The sequence below is a fragment of the Larus michahellis genome, chromosome 3 (genome assembly GCF_964199755.1).
Source record: "Larus michahellis chromosome 3, bLarMic1.1, whole genome shotgun sequence".
Classification (NCBI taxonomy): domain Eukaryota; kingdom Metazoa; phylum Chordata; class Aves; order Charadriiformes; family Laridae; genus Larus; species Larus michahellis.
The window spans coordinates 52,207,588-52,227,016 of NC_133898.1; the positions used below are offsets into that span (position 1 = coordinate 52,207,588).

The following is a 19,429-nucleotide window of genomic DNA, read 5'->3' on the forward strand; positions in this document are numbered from 1 at the left end:
ATAGGTAAAAGGGTGAAACAGCCCATGCAGCTCTCCCTTCTCTCAAAGCCATAGCTTCTAAAAGTACAAACTTTTAAAGTAGGTGGAATGAAGTACAAGTCACACCACAGTACACAGAAGACCAGATCACTTTTTTATCTCCATTTCAAATGTCATCTGTTATGGAAATATGCTCTGAGGCCAGATCAGGTTTGTGGAGAGGAGAAGAAAAGTTCAGTTTGAAAGAGAGTGGTTGTACTTCTGAGGTGGTTTCTTTCTTGCCATTTCCCTCTGGAGTCGAGCACAAATAATCCTAGGATTTCACATAAACTCTAGAGTAATGGTCAAAATGGAAACGTGAAATTCACTGTATTAGAACTGTGGAAGTTGTAAGCCCCAGCTAAAAAGCAACTATAAAGGGGAGCTGGTCAGGTTTGGTGTTCAAACCTTTTCATTTCTACCACTTCTTGTCTGGTATGTCCAGTTTGGCTTAGATGTCTCAGACCCAATACTACCATTACACACATTATGAACACCATGACCTTACACAAAGCACAGGTCAAGAAAGCAAGCAGAAGTCCAGGAAAAAAGGCTATTGTGCCTTCCTAATTACCTTTAGAATTATGGTTTCCAATGTAGACTTGAAATTTGGTCCTTGGATTCACCTATAGATCTACAAGAAATCCTTAGCATACATCCACTCCTGCTGCTGACAGATGGTAGAGCAGAGAACAGAGACTATGAAGATAACTGCATTTCACCCACAGCTTTTTCTTGCGATATAGTAGCATAAGGTAGCTGTGAAATCAGTGGTGTTTCAGAACATTCCCTGCACTGCTGAGGTCTCTGGCTGGAGGTACCCCAAACACACAGTCGGTCTATAAACTCCCAAACTCAGCACAGAGGTCACGTGAAAGAAAAAAGACACCTAGCCAGAAGACAGACAGGTTTACGTGGGTCAGAGCTGTTTCTTTTATGTGTCAGAGGACAAACCTGCCCCATTCCACCTTGAACTGGGGAACTCCAAAGCTTTAAACCCCTAGGGGCTTTTTTCCCCCTCAGCTTGACATGAGAATGGCTAGGCAAGACACAAGAAGGAAAACGGCAGAGAAAAGCCTGAAAAAAATGGAACCTTTAATATATTCCTGCTCTCTGTCCCCACTCCTCCTTTTCTACTCATCAACAGTTTTAATAACCTGTAAAAAGCAATAGCTGAAACTAGAAAATCCTTTCCTACACAGTGTCACAAAATGCTCACCGTGTCCTAAGAAACATTATGATGAGAGGGGATGCATTTACTATGTTCTCTCTTTTCTTTTTTTCACTTGACACCAGTTAGTTCTGCATTTTTTACATAGCTGCTCTGAAACAACCAGCTCGCATTTTAAAACAAACAAAAAATTAGAATGTGCTTATGAAACTGAAGTTAATGCAGAAGTGTCTTTTAAGCAAGACAGATGAATAATAGTAGAGGAAAAAAAAAAAGCAGTGAAATCACTCTTATGTATAATCTCTTCGTTATGAAAATAAAACACTGCTACATCCACGCTAAGCATGTGCAGAGTAAACAAAACAGATGGGGGATTTCCCACTGCTGGTTTCTTTCTTCTAAGGATGGTTATTTTCAGTTCATAAACTCTTAGCTGTCATCCCTGATTTATCTTCGCAGCGAATTTCTGTTGGGGTTACAGGGTAGGAGCTCGGGCGATGCGGCACGTCCCCCTGCTCGCTACACTCTTCCCTCCCAGCCACAGCATTCGTAGCTGGGGTTCGCGCTTCTCTCTTAACCCCTTTTTCATTCTTCCCTCTGACAGCGCCTGACATTTTGTGCACCTCGGTTGTGCCCCAGCACGGCGAGATCTGCACGAAGGAGAAGGACACTCTTAGTTTGTTGGCAAGCGTCCTCCTCTCTCCTTTCTTTGGGGAGGGGAGCAAGGGCTACCAGGGATAACGAAACCCCGCCTGCCTTCAGTCTGCTACCCAAACAATGGCTTTATTTAAACATATAAAGACATCGCCGTGTAGAGATCCTTTAAAAAAAAATGTTCTCGCCGTCCCCAGCCGTGGAGAGAGCGACCACTTATTTGCTGGAAAGTGCTCCTCCCGCCCCTTCCTACTCCTGCCCTCCCTCCTCCCCCCGCCTCCCTTCCCCATATATTATTACTCTTATGCCACCAACCTTAAAACGAGCCCCACCGCGCTCCGTGCCCGCGCCACGGCCGGCGGGAGGGAGCCTTTCCCCCGCACCGGGGCAGCCGCCCGCCGCCGACCGGATCCTCCGACACCGCCGCCGGCCCCGGCCCGGCCCCGCCGCCCGGAGCTGTCCTTCCCCGGCCGGGTGCTGAACCGGGTGCCGGTGCCCGCCGGGCCTCGCCCCGCCGCCCGGAGGGGAGGTAGGCGGCGAAGGGGGCCGGGGGGGATGGGGACAGCCGGCGGCCGCCCCGCGCCGCCCGCCTGAGCCCCGCACACAAAAGCCGAGCCGCGGCCATGGAAGAGGAGCTGAAGTGCCCGGTGTGCGGCTCGCTCTTCCGGGAGCCCATCATCCTGCCCTGCTCGCACAATGTCTGCCTGCCCTGCGCCCGCACCATCGCCGTGCAGACCCCGGAGACCGAGCAGCACCTGCCGCCCCTGCTCCACCCGCGGGGCCCCGCACCGACCGCCGCCGCCGCGCCGGGGCCGGGAGCGGCCGCGGGCTCTTCCGCCTGCCTGGACTCGGAGTGCGCGGCGGGCGGCGGCGGGGACCATGCGGACAAGCTGAGCCTGCACAGCGAGACCGACAGCGGCTACGGCTCCTACACCCCCAGCCTCAAGTCCCCCAACGGCGTGCGGGTGCTGCCGCTGGTGCCGGCACCCCCGGGAGCGGCGGCGGCGGCGGCTCCGCGGGGCGCCGGCCCCGCCAGCTCCTCCCTCACCTGCCCGCAGTGCCACCGGAGCGCCTCCCTGGACCAGCGCGGCCTCCGCGGCTTCCAGCGCAACCGGCTGCTGGAGGCCATCGTCCAGCGCTACCAGCAGGGCCGCGCCGCCGCCGCCGCCGCCGCCAAGTGCCAGCTCTGCGACCGCAACCCGCCCGAGCCGGCCGCCGTGCTGTGCGAGCAGTGCGAGGTGCTATACTGCGCCGCTTGCCAGCTCCGCTGCCACCCGGCCCGCGGGCCCTTCGCCAAGCACCGCCTGGCCCCGCCGCCCGGACAGCCGGGCGCCCCCGGCGGCGGCGGCGGCGACGGCGGCGGCGGCAGCGGCAGCGGCGGCGGCGGGAAGGGGGCGGGCGGCGGCCGCAAGCTGCCGACCTGCGCCGAGCACGACCTGGAGAACTACAGCATGTACTGCGTGAGCTGCCGCAGCCCCGTCTGCTACCAGTGCCTGGAGGAGGGCAAGCACGGCAAGCACGACGTGAAGGCGCTGGGCGCCATGTGGAAGCAGCACAAGGTGAGTCCCCTCGGCCGGCTGGGAAGTGCTCGGCGCTGGGACTTGTTGGTCCCAGTGCCCTGGCATCGAGTTGGAGTTTGCAGCACATGAGGCTGCTTCATATCCATCATCCACCCAGACTTCTTTTTCTTTTGGGATGGTGTCCTCTTAGGTCTTCTGTCCCTGCTGACTGCCCAGTGACCCCGCAGCCTCTGCACAGGGTTGGAGAACCCACGGACTCCCTCGCGTATTGGCCTCTCCTTAGCCAGCAAATCTCAGAATCAGGCAGGCCCTGAGGCAGACACCTGGGATTAGCAAATCCGTCTCACTAACTTGCTTGCCTTCCACAGGGTCATTGGCTATCCCATCCTCTCACAGGTAGCAGCAGCTGCCAGTGAGGAGATGGGATGGTTATTCCTTCCTTTCACCACATCCCTTTCACCCGAGACTCAGTGCAAGCTGACACAACCATTTCTGACCACATGTCAATGAGGGAGAGTGGTGCAGAGTCACCCGAATCTTTTAGATAGGAAAGCATGATAAGGAGGATCATGGGACATCATGTTGTCTCCTGGGCCTCAGAATGGTCTCCCATCCCATTCAGTTCCGAAAGAGGCCAAGAGGAATGGCTGGAGGGACCTTCACGACAAAAAGATGAGTAAAGAATCGTAGGATGGATGGGGTCTGGGGACAAGTACAGTTTTTTCTGATTCACCTGATGTCATGGTCTGATTCATGCTTCCCCATGAGCGATGCTTCTTAGGCCTCCCTGGAACTCTCTGGGGAGACATCAGAGCCAGCCGCTTTGCCACACAGGAGGTTTGCCGAGGTCTAGTAGAGCTGCTGGGTCAGTTGGCCACTCTCTCCTTGTTAAAAATAAGACTTCACAACCCTTGAATAAAGAGCAAGACATGATCTTAGAAGCTGAAAGAGTGTGTGAAGTTACCTCTTTCTCGCTAAGACCAGTGGACCTTGGAAAAATGATTAGTTAATACATATGAATGTACAGCGGGGACTTCAATACCTGAGTGTTGAGAGCACTCCTTTGGAACTTCCCGCTGTACTGGAGGGAAAGTACTTTTCCCACAGCTGTGCAAAGAGCACTTGGTCAGCTCTGCTGGCCGCAACATTCCCTTCTTCTCCCTCTCTGCTGCAGTTACCAGTAAAGGAAGCACAGACAGACCCTTTCAGATGCCGCAGGAGAGGACAAAATCAAGACTGGTCTCATCATCCCTCAGCCGTGGAGTGGCTGAGCACAAGCTAGGCTCAGACATTTGGCATGGCAAAAAATTGACTTTTGATTTTAAGATTCAAAAAAGATGCTTTTTGGGGTGATCTGCACAGTTTGTCCATCTGACAAGGATATACTTTTCCAGTACGTGTTTCAGTTTAAATGCTCTGCCAAGGGCTCAGCCATCTCCTCCCTAACACGGCGGGTATTTGTGCAGAGAAGTTCTGTTGGCCCAGAAGGAGCAGATGACAAATTCACAGCTATTGCTGCTTATGCCAATGGCAGAATCCACCTGAAAATAATTATTTCAGTGAGCAGGTACTGAGTTCACTGTTCAAATGTGGCTGATGTTTTGGAGAGTGTGAGAGACCAGCTTGTGCTGTATTATGGTCTACCTTGAGTTAAAACTATTTGATGCCTTTTTGAACAATGTGATAAACTCCGGTGTAATCATAGTCAGTCATTTTCTGACTTTCCTCCTGTCAAATATTGTCAAAAGAATGAACAATACCCTGGTGGTTTGTATTTTTACTGCATTTTTTTCTGGGACTAAGGTATCACAGAATGTGAATTTTCTCTTGATTTACAGACTCAATCAATGTGAAAATTATAGAGAAAAAAATATTCAAAATTAACTAATTTGGGGACTCTAAAATTGTGCTCTTGTGAATATTATTTTTCCCAGAACAATGTGCCTGGCAGAAAATAAATATAATAGAACCATACAGCCAGACAGCCTAAATCATCAGCTCCCGTTCATTCGGATAAATTGTTTTGGAATTAGAGACTTCTGCTTAGAAATAGTTCTCAGATACAGCAATTTCTACAAGTTTATTACCTGTAGTTACTTTGTCCAAACCATAAATTACTTACATTGAGTGGAATGCCAAACGTAATTCAAGTTTTATGTGTTCTCTCCAGATGCTCCAGGCATGGCTGGTAAAGGCATTGTCCGTAAGCTTCCTTAGCCCAGTAAATTTGACAGATTGATGGTTGTTCACCGTCAGCTGAGAAGTACCTGCTTATGTCCTTCTGAGGACAGTGGCTGGTATTCTTCACCTAAGAAGGGCTGCCAGAGCCATTTCCCCACCTCTCAGGACACAGTTTCATCCCACAACAGCAAACTTCAAACATTTTTTCTACTGACTGTACAACTGCTTTTCCAGAGGCCCTGCCCACCTTCAGCTTCAGGATCCATTTCCATTTCGCTTCTGTATTAGCCTTTTGCTCAAACTGATTTCTTCTTTGTCTGGAGTGATCTATATATAGTGATCTAGTGGCAAATTACAGAGTGTATAACCTTGTCCGTACAGTGCTGCAGACCATGCAATGAAATGTGTATTTAGCCTGCTGGCATGAAAGCTGTGTGAGACTGGTTGGCCCCTGTTAATGGTGCAGGTTCCCCATTACCCTACTGTATGTAACTTCTCCTACAGAGAAATTAAAAATGGTATGAAAACAGGCCTCCAATCACATAAATCTGTGAAAAACCACTGACTTAGCTGGACTTTATTATATCCGTTTGCATGAAAAGTGCACCTGGACCAGCAGTTTAAGGTTATGAAGTGAAACCATGTAAGTCTTCTGCCAAAGTTCCGCCCTTTTATGTCTTCGTAGCAAAACCAGCGACATAGTTGTCAGATTTAAGTTGGCAAGCCTTTTGACCTACCAATACAAGGAATGATTCTGGACACATTTCACGTCTGCCCATCCTAAATGGTTATATACATAAATATATGTATATACATATATATACACCAAAATGCTGAAAAAAAGCCACAGCTGTGAAAGGCAGGCCAGCAGGTGGTTGAAGGCAAGTGTTGGAGTCCAAATGCCTGCTTTTATTCACTGGCCTAAAGAGTTGTGTTCTCAAAAATGGGTGGGCTGCTTCAGAATTCAGTGCCAGGGCAAGCTTATCTAATCAACAGTTAATCTGCTGCTAAAGAGAGATGGAGGGAAAACGTGTTAAACGAGCATGAACTGTTCGGCTGAAAAAGGACATGGGCATTATCTGGTTCATTTTCTAAAATCAAAGGAAGCACCGGTCTTCCATGCCCATCTGTGTTTAATTACTCACCCTTGTTATCTCTCTGTTCCTGTGTTTGATAGAAGTAGAAACTTGGTATCCATCTCCAGCACCCACATTACTGGTTGCAAGACCAGGTATTAAAGATAAGACCAGGTAGAATACTGTTTGTCAGGAGTTATTAATTGTCACAGTCAATGGAGCTTGTAACATTTCAGTTTGGCTTCCAGTAAATATTCCTGCAGCACGAAAGATTGCTCTGAGTGTACACGGCATTTTTTATGGCTTGGTTGGTTTACTGAGGGCTTAGTCATGTAGCTCCATTTGATTTTAATGGGAAGTGGATGACTAAATTCCACTGCTTTGTAAGGTATCTTTTACAAATGGTTGGAAAAACAAGGCTATTATCTCTAAGTGGGTTTCACAAATGGAGATCTGGTCTTCTCCTCAGCTTCACGCTGCAGTCACGTTAATGCAGTCACAGGTTTTAATGAACACAGCAATTTGCTTACGAGCCCTTTGAACAATGAAGCTGAGACTCTATTGCAGCTCTTTGCGATGGGAGCCGGGCGTGACTGTGCTAATTGCCATCGGTGCATACGCTGATTACAATTTGCCTGAGGTGATACAGTTTTCTATGGCTGCTGTGATGCCCACATATAGCTTTCGGCCCTTCTTATATGGTGAAATGCACTTTGAGATGATTTGAGAGCTAGGGCAGATGCTGGAAAAGTGGAAGTCTTACTTTTGCCAGGACCAACCATTGGTTTTGATTCGAAAGAAAGGAGCCCTTGCCTCCCTGGCACAATATGGTCGGGACAGTCAATGGCAGAGCATACCACACTTTTGCAACCTATTTCTTTCTTGCTTCCTCCCCAGCCACTTGGTCATACGCCGCTTCCACCTCATCCTGCATCAGTTTGACAAACCAAAGGCTCAGATGTGCGTTGTGGATGGAGCAGAAAGTGCGATCAAAAAGGGTGGGCTTTAAAATCTGGCAACCATGATCAGCCCATGGAGAGCTGATGTGAAGTCCTGATTGTCTCATCTGGCAGAAAATAGGGACCCTTTCAAGGACCTGGCATTTTCTTCTGTGACCTTAAGTAGTGTTCATATTAAACATCATTGCTTTAGATTTTTGTGCAGAGACAGGAGTTTGCATAAGAGAATACTAAATTTTCAACTATTGAGAAAACATACACAGTAATGTGTCTTCCCATTACATTTGTTACAAATGACTTATAGTAAAGCATATTTTATTTTCAAATTTAGCACTAACGTAACGCCTACAACTGGGCTAAAAGGAAAAAGTTAGTGTGAATATGAGGAAAAAAAACCTAGGATGGCTTCTTTCTCTATAACTCAGTCCCAGCTCCCTGTCAGGGTTTGTACCCGCTTCCCGCAGAGCCGTGCGGGGTCAGGCAGTGCCTCTGCCTGCCTCGGAGATGGGCTGGGAAGTGCCCAGAAGGAGCTGCCAGGGTCTGCTTTTTGCTGTCCTGCATGAATGAGCGAGCGCAAGGGGAGGATGAGTAGGAGACACTCAGGTGGGAGGTAAGCTCAAAACTTTGGTAGCCTGAAGAAGCGAGCTGTGCCCTTTTCAGGAATGGAGTCATTTACTTCCCTCCAGGAGCAAGAGGGAAGCAGAGAATGAGTGGTGATTTACTGAATTTTGATTAGGTCTCCTATTAGAGGCTCATAACCTTTGTACCTTCCTACATACCAAGGCACTGTCTCAAGGCACGCTCTAGTCCTAAGGAAACAAGAGACAGCAGCCTTCTGAAAGCCTGATGTTAGCAAAGGTAATTCATCTTCCATTTCCTGATGTCAGTTGTTGAATCCGTTTGGTGAGGATAATTAACTGGGCATTGGCAATCTGGTAGTTGCCAAGTCCGCCTGAGGGGTAGACCCACGAAGAGAGCGTCTAACCTGCAGGAGATTCATGATGGGACCTATCTGGTCACGCTGCATTATGTCTGCGTGGAAAAGTAGTGCTGGATCCAGGCTTGCCATGGGGCGACAAGCAGAGCAATACAGTTTCTGTAATCCCAGACAGGCTTCCAGGGAATCTGTGCCAGGGCTGCTCTGGTCAGACCATGGCAGTGCTGGGTCTGCCAGGTGTAGAACCACCATTTCCTTCCTGTCCTGGAAGTCCATCAAGAAGCCTCAGCTTTGGTTTAGAGGTCTCAATTGCCAGATGAGGAAAGGAGAGGTTAGGTCTTCAGTGTGGACTTACAAAAGACGTATTCCATATGTCTCACCAGTCAAAAGTTAGAGGGAGAGTTTTTTCCAGCTTTTCCAGAAATATTCACCCTTTTGTTGTGCTAGAGCATGGGAAACTGGAGGCCCAAAGGGACGTTACTTTGAAGTCTGAAAATGCAGAGTTGTTTTTGAAGTCCTAGTGTATCTCAGGCTTGGTAGGATCTACCACATTTATAAAGAATTTGGGCTTTGATTAAAAATAAAAGTGCCAGTTTGGAAAGCATTTGGGGATTTTTCAGCATGACAGATGCTACTGTGTAAGTGTAAGACTATTATCTCCTTATATATGTGGGTAGCTGTCTTGTAAAAAGGTATTTTGACTTACCAATAAAGTGGAATGTGCAGACACAATACTTGACTGCCCCCACATTCATATTTCACCTTTATTAAATCTTATTACAATTAAAATCTTAACTACTCTTTTCTAGCACAAACACTATGTGCGCGTAAGAATACATGCGACAGCAAGTAAGCCTTTTAGCACACTATTAATCGTCAAAACTAAGGATTAATAAGAAACACATTTGCATTTTATCTCTAATTTTTCCTTTTCTTTTTTCCTCCTTTTTTTCCCTTGCAGGCACAGCTGTCTCAGGCTTTAAATGGTGTTTCAGATAAAGCAAAGGAAGCTAAAGAATTTTTGGTTCAGCTGAAAAATCTATTGCAGCAGATCCAGGTAACTGTAGAGCATTAGCTGTTTTGATAATACAGTAATCAATAGAACTGTGTGAATAATTTATTTGATGACTTTGTTTCCTGTGCTATTCTTGTCTTTCCTGGAATCGTCTAACCTTTCTTGAATGGATTTGCTAGGCAAAATTATTCATCAAATGATGCCTGCAAGCCCCTCTTAGCCTCTAGATTGTTTGCTGTTTATTGCAAGAAGCTGATATTCAGTACTGGACATCTGAGCTGTGTTGATTAGTATTTGATTGAATCCATCGGTCATGCTTCTGGGCTCCTTCCTGACTACAATTGCTTCAACTGGGCATGTAGGATAAGTTCTTATTTTAACACGTTCAAAATCTACTACTTGTTTTTCATCTTACATTTCCTAAAAATGCGCTCGTTTCTGGAATAGATGCAGTCAACCTGTTTATTAGAGTATTTGTAGGAAGTCAAAAAAAGAAGAAAGCAATGCTGCTAAATCAATGTGGTTTATTGAAGCAGAAGATATTTTCATGCCTGTAATTGCCCAGCTTTAATAGTCAGAAAAGGGCTCATGGTGAGTGCAGTAATTGAGGGCACAAACCCAAAACGTAACAAGACCCGTTTTCAACTAAATTTAGACTCGTCGGTGCTGGAGGTCAGATGATCCTCAAGGTCCTTCTCACCCTGCAGAGTGTGGCTGGAAATGTGCTGCCATAGTTTGAGCTGCACAGTGCCCGGGAGGGGACACTTGTTATCGGTGCTCTGCGGCAGTGCATTTTCTGTAGGATATAATCATCTGCTTTACGATACATCCGCTCTGCTGCTTGCTCACCTTCCATCCACAAGCAAGTCCTGTTCCTGTTACTAACAGAAAGCCATAGCAGGAGTTCAAAAATCTGTATTGGGTTTAGAATGTAATCACTTAAAATTCCACTTAGCACTCCAGATGATGGATTTGTACCCCAAGTGCTGCCCAGGCTCTCAGGTTGCCACGGGGCAGCATAGCTACCCACCCTCACAGTCTCCTGCGGCCACATGGGGAAGGGAACAAAACAAGACTGGGAAAGTGGTAAAAAAAAGCACATGTAACTGGAAAAAAACAGTGCAGAGCCACTGACTGGCACCTGTCACATGCCATGTTTTAGACACAGCGTGAGGTTTCTCTCGGCTGACTTTACCTATTTAAAAGTTACGTAAGTTGTCCAGCCTAGTCATTTGGGCTTCTTTCATTGTCCAAGGAGAAGGACAGGCACCTCTAGAGAGCAGTTCTTCCTGTAGGTGTGAAAAGCTACTTTAGGATGGAATAACTCATCCAAAACTGTAGTCCATCACCAATCTTTTCTTGAGTCACCTAGCTCCATTAAAAATGTATTTTTCCCTCCTGAAACCTAAAGGTGGCCTATTATGGCTATGCTGTAAAATCCTTTAATGTGTTTCAATAAAATCACTGCCAAATTGCTCTGCATAAGGGAGCTGCAACAATTAGATCAAAAAGACCAAACCATTTCTTCGATGCTGCTCATTGCTTAAAATGCTAGAGGAGAACTCAGAAGAGGAAACTGGATCCAGCAATCACCCTCCAACACTTAGGCATGTCCGGGCACAAAGCTGAATCCGACCCTCACATGTTGAGCCAGTCTCCAGCATGACTCTGAGTGAGGACACCAAATTTCAGAGAACCAAAACAGCAGGACTAATGAGCTGCACATGTATTCCTAAGTAAAACAAGGCCAGGGCGCAGCTCTGAGACCATCACCCACACCCTTTAACCCTTAACGAGCTCCCTGGCATGGTTTTTTCCTCTGTGACAAATTGCAGTCTTCCCAGGTGATGCTCAAGCAGCATTTGATGGTAGCACATACCAGGGAATACTCCTGTAGGCAGATTGGGTACAGCCGTGCTATTTGAGGGGAAAGGGCTCAGATCGGTCATGGGCTGATGTGTGCCTTTTGGCATCCGGACCAAAGAAACAGTTCTTGGACTGTTATTTGGGGCGGAATAGATGTAGCCTTTGTGCATAGATTTATAGCCAAAACCATGCATCTCAGAGCAGGTTATTTCTAGTAGAAGTCTTATGATGGTTGCCATACACACATACAGACATTTACCCCTCGGCAAAAATGTCTTTAAAATGTATGTTTACACAAAGGAGGGAGCAATATGTACATTTTATTATCCTGTTTCAATGCACAGCAGACCAGACAGCCATCTGCACTCTTTCTGTCCCCTCTGAGCTTGCCAGAGCTACCAGGAGCTGTGCTTTTATCTTTCCTGGAGCACTCTGCAAATTCATAATCTACTTTTCCTGCAGATCTCATTTCCCCCCCTCTTTTTTTCCTTCCCTTCTCCTTTCAGAGGTCACTTCTAAATCTCTTGGTCTCTTCTTTTCAGGAACTGCCTGTTCCTCATTGCCCCCGTTGCTTCCTTGCTCCTCCTTGTTGCCGTCATTATCTGATTTTCACATTTTCCCATCTGCTGTAACAATTTCATCCTTTCTCACACTGAAAGAGGCATATCGCCAAACACCCCATGTGATGCGTGAACAGAGAATGAAGCGAGAAACGATGCGGTACAGCCATCGCCTGATCCGGGCTCTGTACACAAACCAGCGCTTCAAGAGTAGCTGGATGGAAATAGGCTTAAAGGGGGAGTCGGGTGTGATATAAGCTGAGGAGGGAGAGATGCAAACAGGAAGAGTCTGAGTCAAACCTGCGAACAGTAACTGAGCTGTCTGGTGTCTCTCCGCCCACCCGTCTTGCTGGCAGGTCTAGGACTGCGGCGGGGGCCTCTCAGGGGAGAGTTACCCTGCGTCCCTCAGCTGGTGAACGGGATGCATGGGTCACAGTGGGAGAAGGGAATACAGTGCTGAAGATTTTGCTCTCAAAAGAATGAAGACAAAGCAATGAACAGAAGAGAAAAGCATAGCCAGAAGAGCTAAGAGGTAGTAATGAGTTAGAGGCATGCAATGGCTTGCCACAAAAATTCTTCTCCTTCAGCACATAGAATCATAGAATGATTTAGGTTGGAAGGGACCATAAAGATCATCTAGTTCCAACCCCCCCTGCCACGGGCAGGGACACCTCCCACTAGACCAGGTTGCTCAAAGCCCCATCCGGCGTGGCCTTGAACACTTCCAGGGATGGGGCATCCACAGCTTCTCTGGGCAACCTGTTCCAGTGCCCTCACCACCCTCACAGTAAGGAATTTCATCCTAATATCTGATCTAAATCTCCTCTCTTTCATTTTAAAACCATTACCCCTCATCCTATCACTCCACTCCTTCATAAAGTCCCTCCCCATCTTTCCTGTAGGCCCCCTTTAAGTACTGGAAGGCCACGATGAAGTCTCCTTGGAGCCTTCTCTTCTCCAGGCTGAACAACCCCAACTCTCTCAGCCTGTCCTCATTGCATAGGTGCTCCAGCCCTCTGATCATCTTCTCACATTTAATGCTGCTGCTTTTCTTTTTTTTTTTAATTTGGATATTTGGGAGGAAAGCTGCTAGGACAATGGAACATCTCCTGAAAAGAGGAAGTTGAATGCTTTCTCCTTCTTCTAGGAGAGAAAGCAAGGGAGAGCCTCCCTTTGAATGGGTGCTACAGCATCAGTTCCACCGCCAGAGAAGGCCATCCCCAGGAGAAGGGGCAGCTCAGGACCTTGTAGAACCATCTACTCAGATTTCTATGACTGCAGTGGGATTCTGTGGTAGCAGGGTTTGTTCCCCATTGATAGGACAGGGGTTCATCATACCCAGGCCCAGTGCAAGGCTCAGTGGGGACAAGTGTCATATACCTCAGATGCTGACCTCTGCCTAGCAGAGACTTCTACCACAATGTAAATAAAAACCTGCCATGTATTTATTTTTTTTTAAACCTAATCAAATACATGCCTCCACTGTAAAGTGCTAGCTATTTTTAAAAACTATTTGAAGCAATGCACAAAATCTCAGGGCTTTGTACCTGATTAATTTCCTTCTAATAAGCCTGGAGACTAGTTTCTGGTCCATAATTCTCTTCTAATTGTCATGGTGTAGAGCCAGTGATTTCAAAGTTGTTACGGTGGGATAATTAAAAGAGGGGGAGCAGAACTATCTTACATATATCTATGCCCTGTGTATATTAGGTTTAGATTTTACTTTATGTTGAACTACATCTTTTGTCTGGAAAGCGCCAGTATATCAGGGTTTTAAATAAGCCCATTTTGTGGCACAGCATCTTGCTGTTTCGTTTTATAGCATGCAGCTATTACTGGTACAGCTATAATGAAGTCAGAAAGGCAACAGAGATGCCGAAGTCTTGAAAGGAAATCTTTTCTGAATGGAAAACCAGGTAAGAATGAACAATAGCTTAAGGTGTAAAATATGCTTTCTTTGATGAGTATGACTCTCGCCTTCTTTTAGGAAAATGGGTTGGATTATGAAGCCTGTCTTGTCGCTCAGTGTGATGCCTTGGTTGATGCGTTAACGCGACAAAAGGCAAAACTGCTCACGAAGGTGACCAAAGAACGTGAGCACAAGCTGAAGGTGAGCACAACCCTCATCAGCTGAGCACGGCTGTCCGTACCTCACGTTACTGTGCATTTTGTTAAGTCCACAGCCCTTTGCAGCGTGAAAATTCCTAACAACCAAATCCTAAAGTCCTTCAGCAGATTCCAGTTCAGCGGTTTGGTGGAACTGTGCTTATACACTTAAAATTAGGCATATACTTCAGCAGTTCATTGAATCCAGACATCAGTCTTCATTTATCTGACTGTTTTGGGCTGTCTTTGGAGGCGCTTGTCAGTGAAACCTGTGTGGTTTGGATTCTGGGACCTTCCAAATCCAAGAAAGCCCTTCTGCCCAAGTAAAATGTTGGGATTTTGTTGTCTCTTCAAACCTTTGAAATTCAGGCAAGCCACCCCCAGGAATCCATGTGCTTACTCAAAAAGATATTAAAGAAATGCAGTAAAGGGGTGTGGGAGAAGAAAGCTATAAATGGCTGAAAAAAGTGGCAGTCAAGAAATGTTTAAATAGACACATTTCTTGAAATGTTGAACTGCATATGTGATTTTGAGGTATTATAGTGCCAGTAACATTAATAGTATCTAAGATAGAAGGAGAAATTGAAGTGAAAAATCTAACATGACAAACAATGAATAAAATCTACCTGAGATCAGCAATTTAAAAAGACTAGTGCTTAACAAGAACCAACACTTAGAACATACTACTAACAGCACGGCTAATTCTGTAGTTTATTCCTGTTAGGGTGTTGCACCTCAGGAGTTGTGCTATCGAACACAGTACTGTTAGGCCTAATCAACAGCCATGTGGCAGCAGAATCAAGTCGAAAATCTGGAAAAATGAAATGCTTTTTTTTTTTTCTTTCTTAATCCCAGCAATGTCTTCTTAAGTAGAACAGGACCAATGGTGAATTGCAAAGGGAACAGTAGAGTACAATCTGCAAGAAAACACTCCTGCAGTTATCCTCTATAATATCTGCCTTTTAAGTGAAGGATTCTTTAAAAGCTCGAATTTTAGTGAAAGTGTGATTGTAAATGTGAATACTGCAAATGCAGAAATATGTTCTGTGCTGTTTCTGCCATGAGCAAGCCTGATCTTTGAGCAATTAATCTGGTCTGAAAATTGAGATTCCCTGTGTACAACATTTTGCCAAGCTGATTATTGGTATTTACAATACAGAGCAAGCGAGTGTAGCTGATGGAGATATGGCAATGGCCATATGGCAGCTAAATTAAGCATAGCTTTAACACATTCTTCCATTTGTTGTCTCTTCTGAAATAATCGTATACAATAAGATTACATATTCACTGTAAGCTGAGGCAGTCATCAGAAATGTACTGATGCTTGTTTTCCAGGTTGTTTGGGACCAGATAAATCATTGTACCCTGAAGCTACGCCAGTCAACGGGGCTTATGGAGTACTGCCTAGAAGTTATCAAAGAAAATGATCCCTCTGGGTTTTTACAGGTATTTTTCTCTCCGATGTTCTGGGGGGGGGAAAGAAAAGACGTTAAAGTTAAATCTAAAAATGGGCGGCTTTGCTAATTAGCCTCTTTCACCTCTGAGGCAGGTTCACCTGAACTCCTGTTAGTACTGTCAAAAAGCTCAGAGAGCCTGATGACTGCATGAATGTCCCAGAGAAGGGATGGCTTTGAACAGCTGCACTCTGGCCAAGGTGTGGAGTTAGTGGTCACACCACTTAGGGAAGACTGCTGACGTCTTTCCTCTTGCCAGCCCTTCCTTCTGAGCTGAAAGAGAGGTGCTATGCAGTTAACGATAACTTTCTCCAGAATATTATTTTATTCTTGCCTGAGGAACCCAGCACAGGGCCTCACAGAGCTCTGTGATCAATTTGGAAAGGTCTATGACTCAGCAGAGCAGTAATTCTCCCCTTTTTGCTTCTCCCCTTTGCTTTACTCTTCCCAAGAGTCCTTTCAACATCTCCCCTGTGAGGAAATCCAGACTTAAGGGCTCGCATGTAGCTTTGCTTCACTGGGGTTGTTGTATCTCATAGGGCTACGAGACCTGTCTTGCAGCTGGAGGATCCAGGTAACCCCTCTTTCCAAAACGTGGCCTAGACAAACATTGCCTTGATTTGCAGGATATTGTTTCTTAAGTCCAAGCAGTGAAAGTGTCTATTGATGAGATAAACTGTAACAGGTTTATTATCCAATTAATTATTTTGCTCAATTAATTCTGTTAATTTGTTAATTATTTTATTTTGCCCTGTTAGTTTTGTTGCCTTATTAATCGCCTAAGAAGAAAGGCACATCAAACAAAATGATCTGCACGTGGCTGTCAGCTGAACAGGGCACACAGCACACAGAACTGTATGGGTGTCAGGGGTCTGTCACTAAAAAACAGGATGAGAATTAGCCAACATAAACCTATTAGCATTCCAGATTGATTGTTATTGTCACGTCTGGTCTCAAGCAAGAGTTGGGAGTGTGTGGTGTATATTAATTTCAAGACTACACGGATTTTAGCAGGCTGCCGGTTGAAAACTGCAGGGCAAATGAAACCTTTACGTCTTATCTACATGCTAGCTAGATACAAGCTTCGTTTTCATTTCAGCTTACTTTTCCTGTAACCTTTGTGGCTTCATTCTTTGCAGTCACCTTTTAGTAAAATATACTTTCGTTTTTAATTTTTCTCGGTTTATGTAATGATGCTTTCAAGGAAACCAGCAAACTCTGAGGCACCGCATTACTTAGAGCAACTGCTCCTGCAGCCTTGACATTGAAACCCAGCCAAGGGATCCAGCATCCCAGTAAGTGACTCCGAGGTTGCAGGAAGGCTATGAGATGCTCCTCCACTTACTGTACAGACTGATTAGGAGCTGTTGAGGCAGGGGCTCAGAGAGGAGTGTCTTCCAGCGACAGTTATGAGGAAAGGTATCTGAACTCCTGCAATATAGAAAAACTCTCTCTGACCCATCCAGAAGAAAATTCTGCTCCCTGTGACTTACAGGAAGCTCACTGGGAGGGACTCCAGGTATCCAAATGGCAGCTTCACTGAACTCAAGGACAGTTGAGTTCGTTGATTTCCACAGAGCCAGGATTTCACTTCCAGAAGAGTCTGTTGGGATCATCTCAGTCTGACTTTTGGCCTAATTGTCTGTGGGCTGAGCTAGAGCAAAGCTTTAAAAACGAAATTCAGTTTTGACGTAATGATAGAAAAGCCATCATATTCTTTGAAAATCTGTCTGACAACTTAGCACCCTCACTGTGAGAAATATACATCTTCCTTCTCATTTGATTTTTTTTATTCCTTTCAGCTTTGATCCACTGAATCATCTCTGCTGAATGGAGACACCTTCTAATATTTAAGCCTCTCTTTGTGCAACTGCTTTTTAAACAGGAGAGCAAAACTAGACTGTGCAGATCAGAGAACAGAGCGCAGAAGTGTACGTGGCATTCAGAGGCATGATACGTAACATAATCTGAACAGGATTTATAAATGTGATTTTTATTTTGCTAAGCCCTAAGATGAGCTTTGTTTTGAAAAGGCGACACGAAAGGATGCAACATAAATGGACCTCACCCCAAACCGACCAGATCCCGTCTCAGCTGTTGTGCTGTCGTATTCCTGCTTCCCTTTTGCTGTATCTCACAGGTGTTTTGTCACTTTTAATGTGTGCATCTGCCATTTAATTGCAAGCCTGATACTCTCTTTCAGATTTCGGATGCTTTAATCAAGCGTGTTCAGGTATCTCAGGAACAGTGGGTCAAAGGAGCCTTGGAGCCAAAAGTGTCTGCTGAGTTTGACTTGACTCTGGATAGCGAACCTTTACTGCAGTCGATTCACCAGCTGGATTTTATTCAGATGAAATGTAGGGGTGAGCTTTTATGTTTTTCTTTTTTCCATTTTTCATGCATGTGTTGAAACAGGGCTGGGAGGGATGGGGGCACGGAGGAAGGAAAGAGGAATGACTTGAAATTGCTGGATAGTTTTAAAAGGTTTTCAGGCAAATTCAGATCACTAGGCATTTCCTAGAAGGATGTGCTGACTTCACATTCAGCGACCTGAACAAGCTCAGACAGACACACCGGGTGCAGTTAAAGATTTGAAAGGATAAATTCTTCAGAGTAGGGCCATCCATCAGCTTTGAAGATTAAAAAGACATTAGCTGCATGAAACTTTATGCCATTTTACAGCATTCCTAGATTTAACACGGTTATTTCAAAATACCAGTTACCCTTATCTTGTCAGGAACAGCTGAAGTAGTAAATAAACATTCACACACATACGCACATATATGCTTGAGTAGGGAAAAAAACCCCACCTTTGTCTTATATCTGGACTGTGCTGTGAACAGTGCCCAGCTTAACAAAAAATACCATGAGGCAGAGATTCATAAGGGGAAAATACCTCCATGGCTATACCCTTCTTTGGTTCTAAGTATCTGAATGATTCTGAGCAACACACTACAGGGAAAAAAAAAATTAAATTAAAAAATTTTTTTAAAAAATATTTTAAAGCAGAAGCTGATGAACAGTAGATGCCATTGGCAAAAAAAGAAATTAACATCACGTGCTTGTAAAGAGCTTGGTTTGTACAGAGCTGGATGAGAACTGCATCAGAATTAGATAGATCCATAGACCGGCTAGATTTGAAGGCCATTGTGGTCCCTGGGAATGATGCCATTAGCTTCCCTCAGTGGTGATTCAAGCCTTAATTATCCATGTGGGTGACAGGGTAGAGGCTGCCAGAAGTCAATGAATGAGTTAAGGATAATTGTGTCGTGATGCCGGATGTGCTTTTTTCTGACTCCAAGCAAGCATAAAGATTTCTGTTCAGTTTGTCTGTCCTCTCTGGGCCTAATTCTGAACCTGAGAGACCCAAGATGAAGTAATTAGGGTGGATAATTTGGCAGATAAACGTGGAGAAAAAATGGATAAACAGCTAGAGGCCAAAGTCTGCTCACCAAGAATGGTTTGCATCTTGGCATAAACGGGCTGTGTTAAAGTTACTCAAAAAATACCTGTGAACTGCTCCTTTGAAATGTTAGCAGCCAGGAAAGTGGGGTCAAGAAAGAGTATCACATATAAAACTTCTCCAAATACTGTCTGCACTTGTCTTTTTAAATCAGTTTATATTTAATGTTGGCCATATTTATTGTTAAATATATTTAAAACTAATCTTCTGCCACTCTCCTTCCCAAACATAAATTTAGTTAAACTATCCACTTAGATTGCTAATTAACCACGGGTCACTTGAGGTGAGAGCAGCTTAGGTATTTGGCTTTTGGACATTTGTCTGGCTTTAAGCTTGAAGACTTAGAGACTTTAATTGAGCCAGATTCGCTGGAGCTTTATGAAAGATAGCACTGTCTGTCGGTGCTCTCATTTACCGTATGATCGCAGTGAAGCTCTGGTGCTGAGCTA

General features: G+C 45.4%; 1 protein-coding gene across 10 annotated transcripts in view; it reads left to right on the plus strand.

Annotated features, from left to right (window-relative positions):
• The first annotated feature begins 2,457 nt into the window (after positions 1-2,457).
• Positions 2,458-19,429, plus strand: part of TRIM67 (tripartite motif containing 67) — a 34,784-nt gene continuing 17,812 nt past the window's right edge. For 6 of the 10 annotated variants that reach the window (XM_074578248.1, XM_074578249.1, XM_074578251.1 and 3 more), the window contains exons 1-7: positions 2,458-2,617; positions 2,699-3,158; positions 3,213-3,402; positions 9,478-9,573; positions 13,945-14,067; positions 15,399-15,509; positions 17,721-17,874. In XM_074578248.1, coding sequence (XP_074434349.1) covers positions 2,467-2,617; positions 2,699-3,158; positions 3,213-3,402; positions 9,478-9,573; positions 13,945-14,067; positions 15,399-15,509; positions 17,721-17,874 — 1,285 coding nt within the window. In that variant the 5' untranslated portion in view covers positions 2,458-2,466. Of the gene's footprint in view, positions 3,403-9,477; positions 9,574-13,944; positions 14,068-15,398; positions 15,510-17,720; positions 17,881-19,429 lie in introns of all 10 variants that reach the window. The other 4 variants (XM_074578253.1, XM_074578255.1, XM_074578245.1 and 1 more) reach the window with 3 other exon arrangements.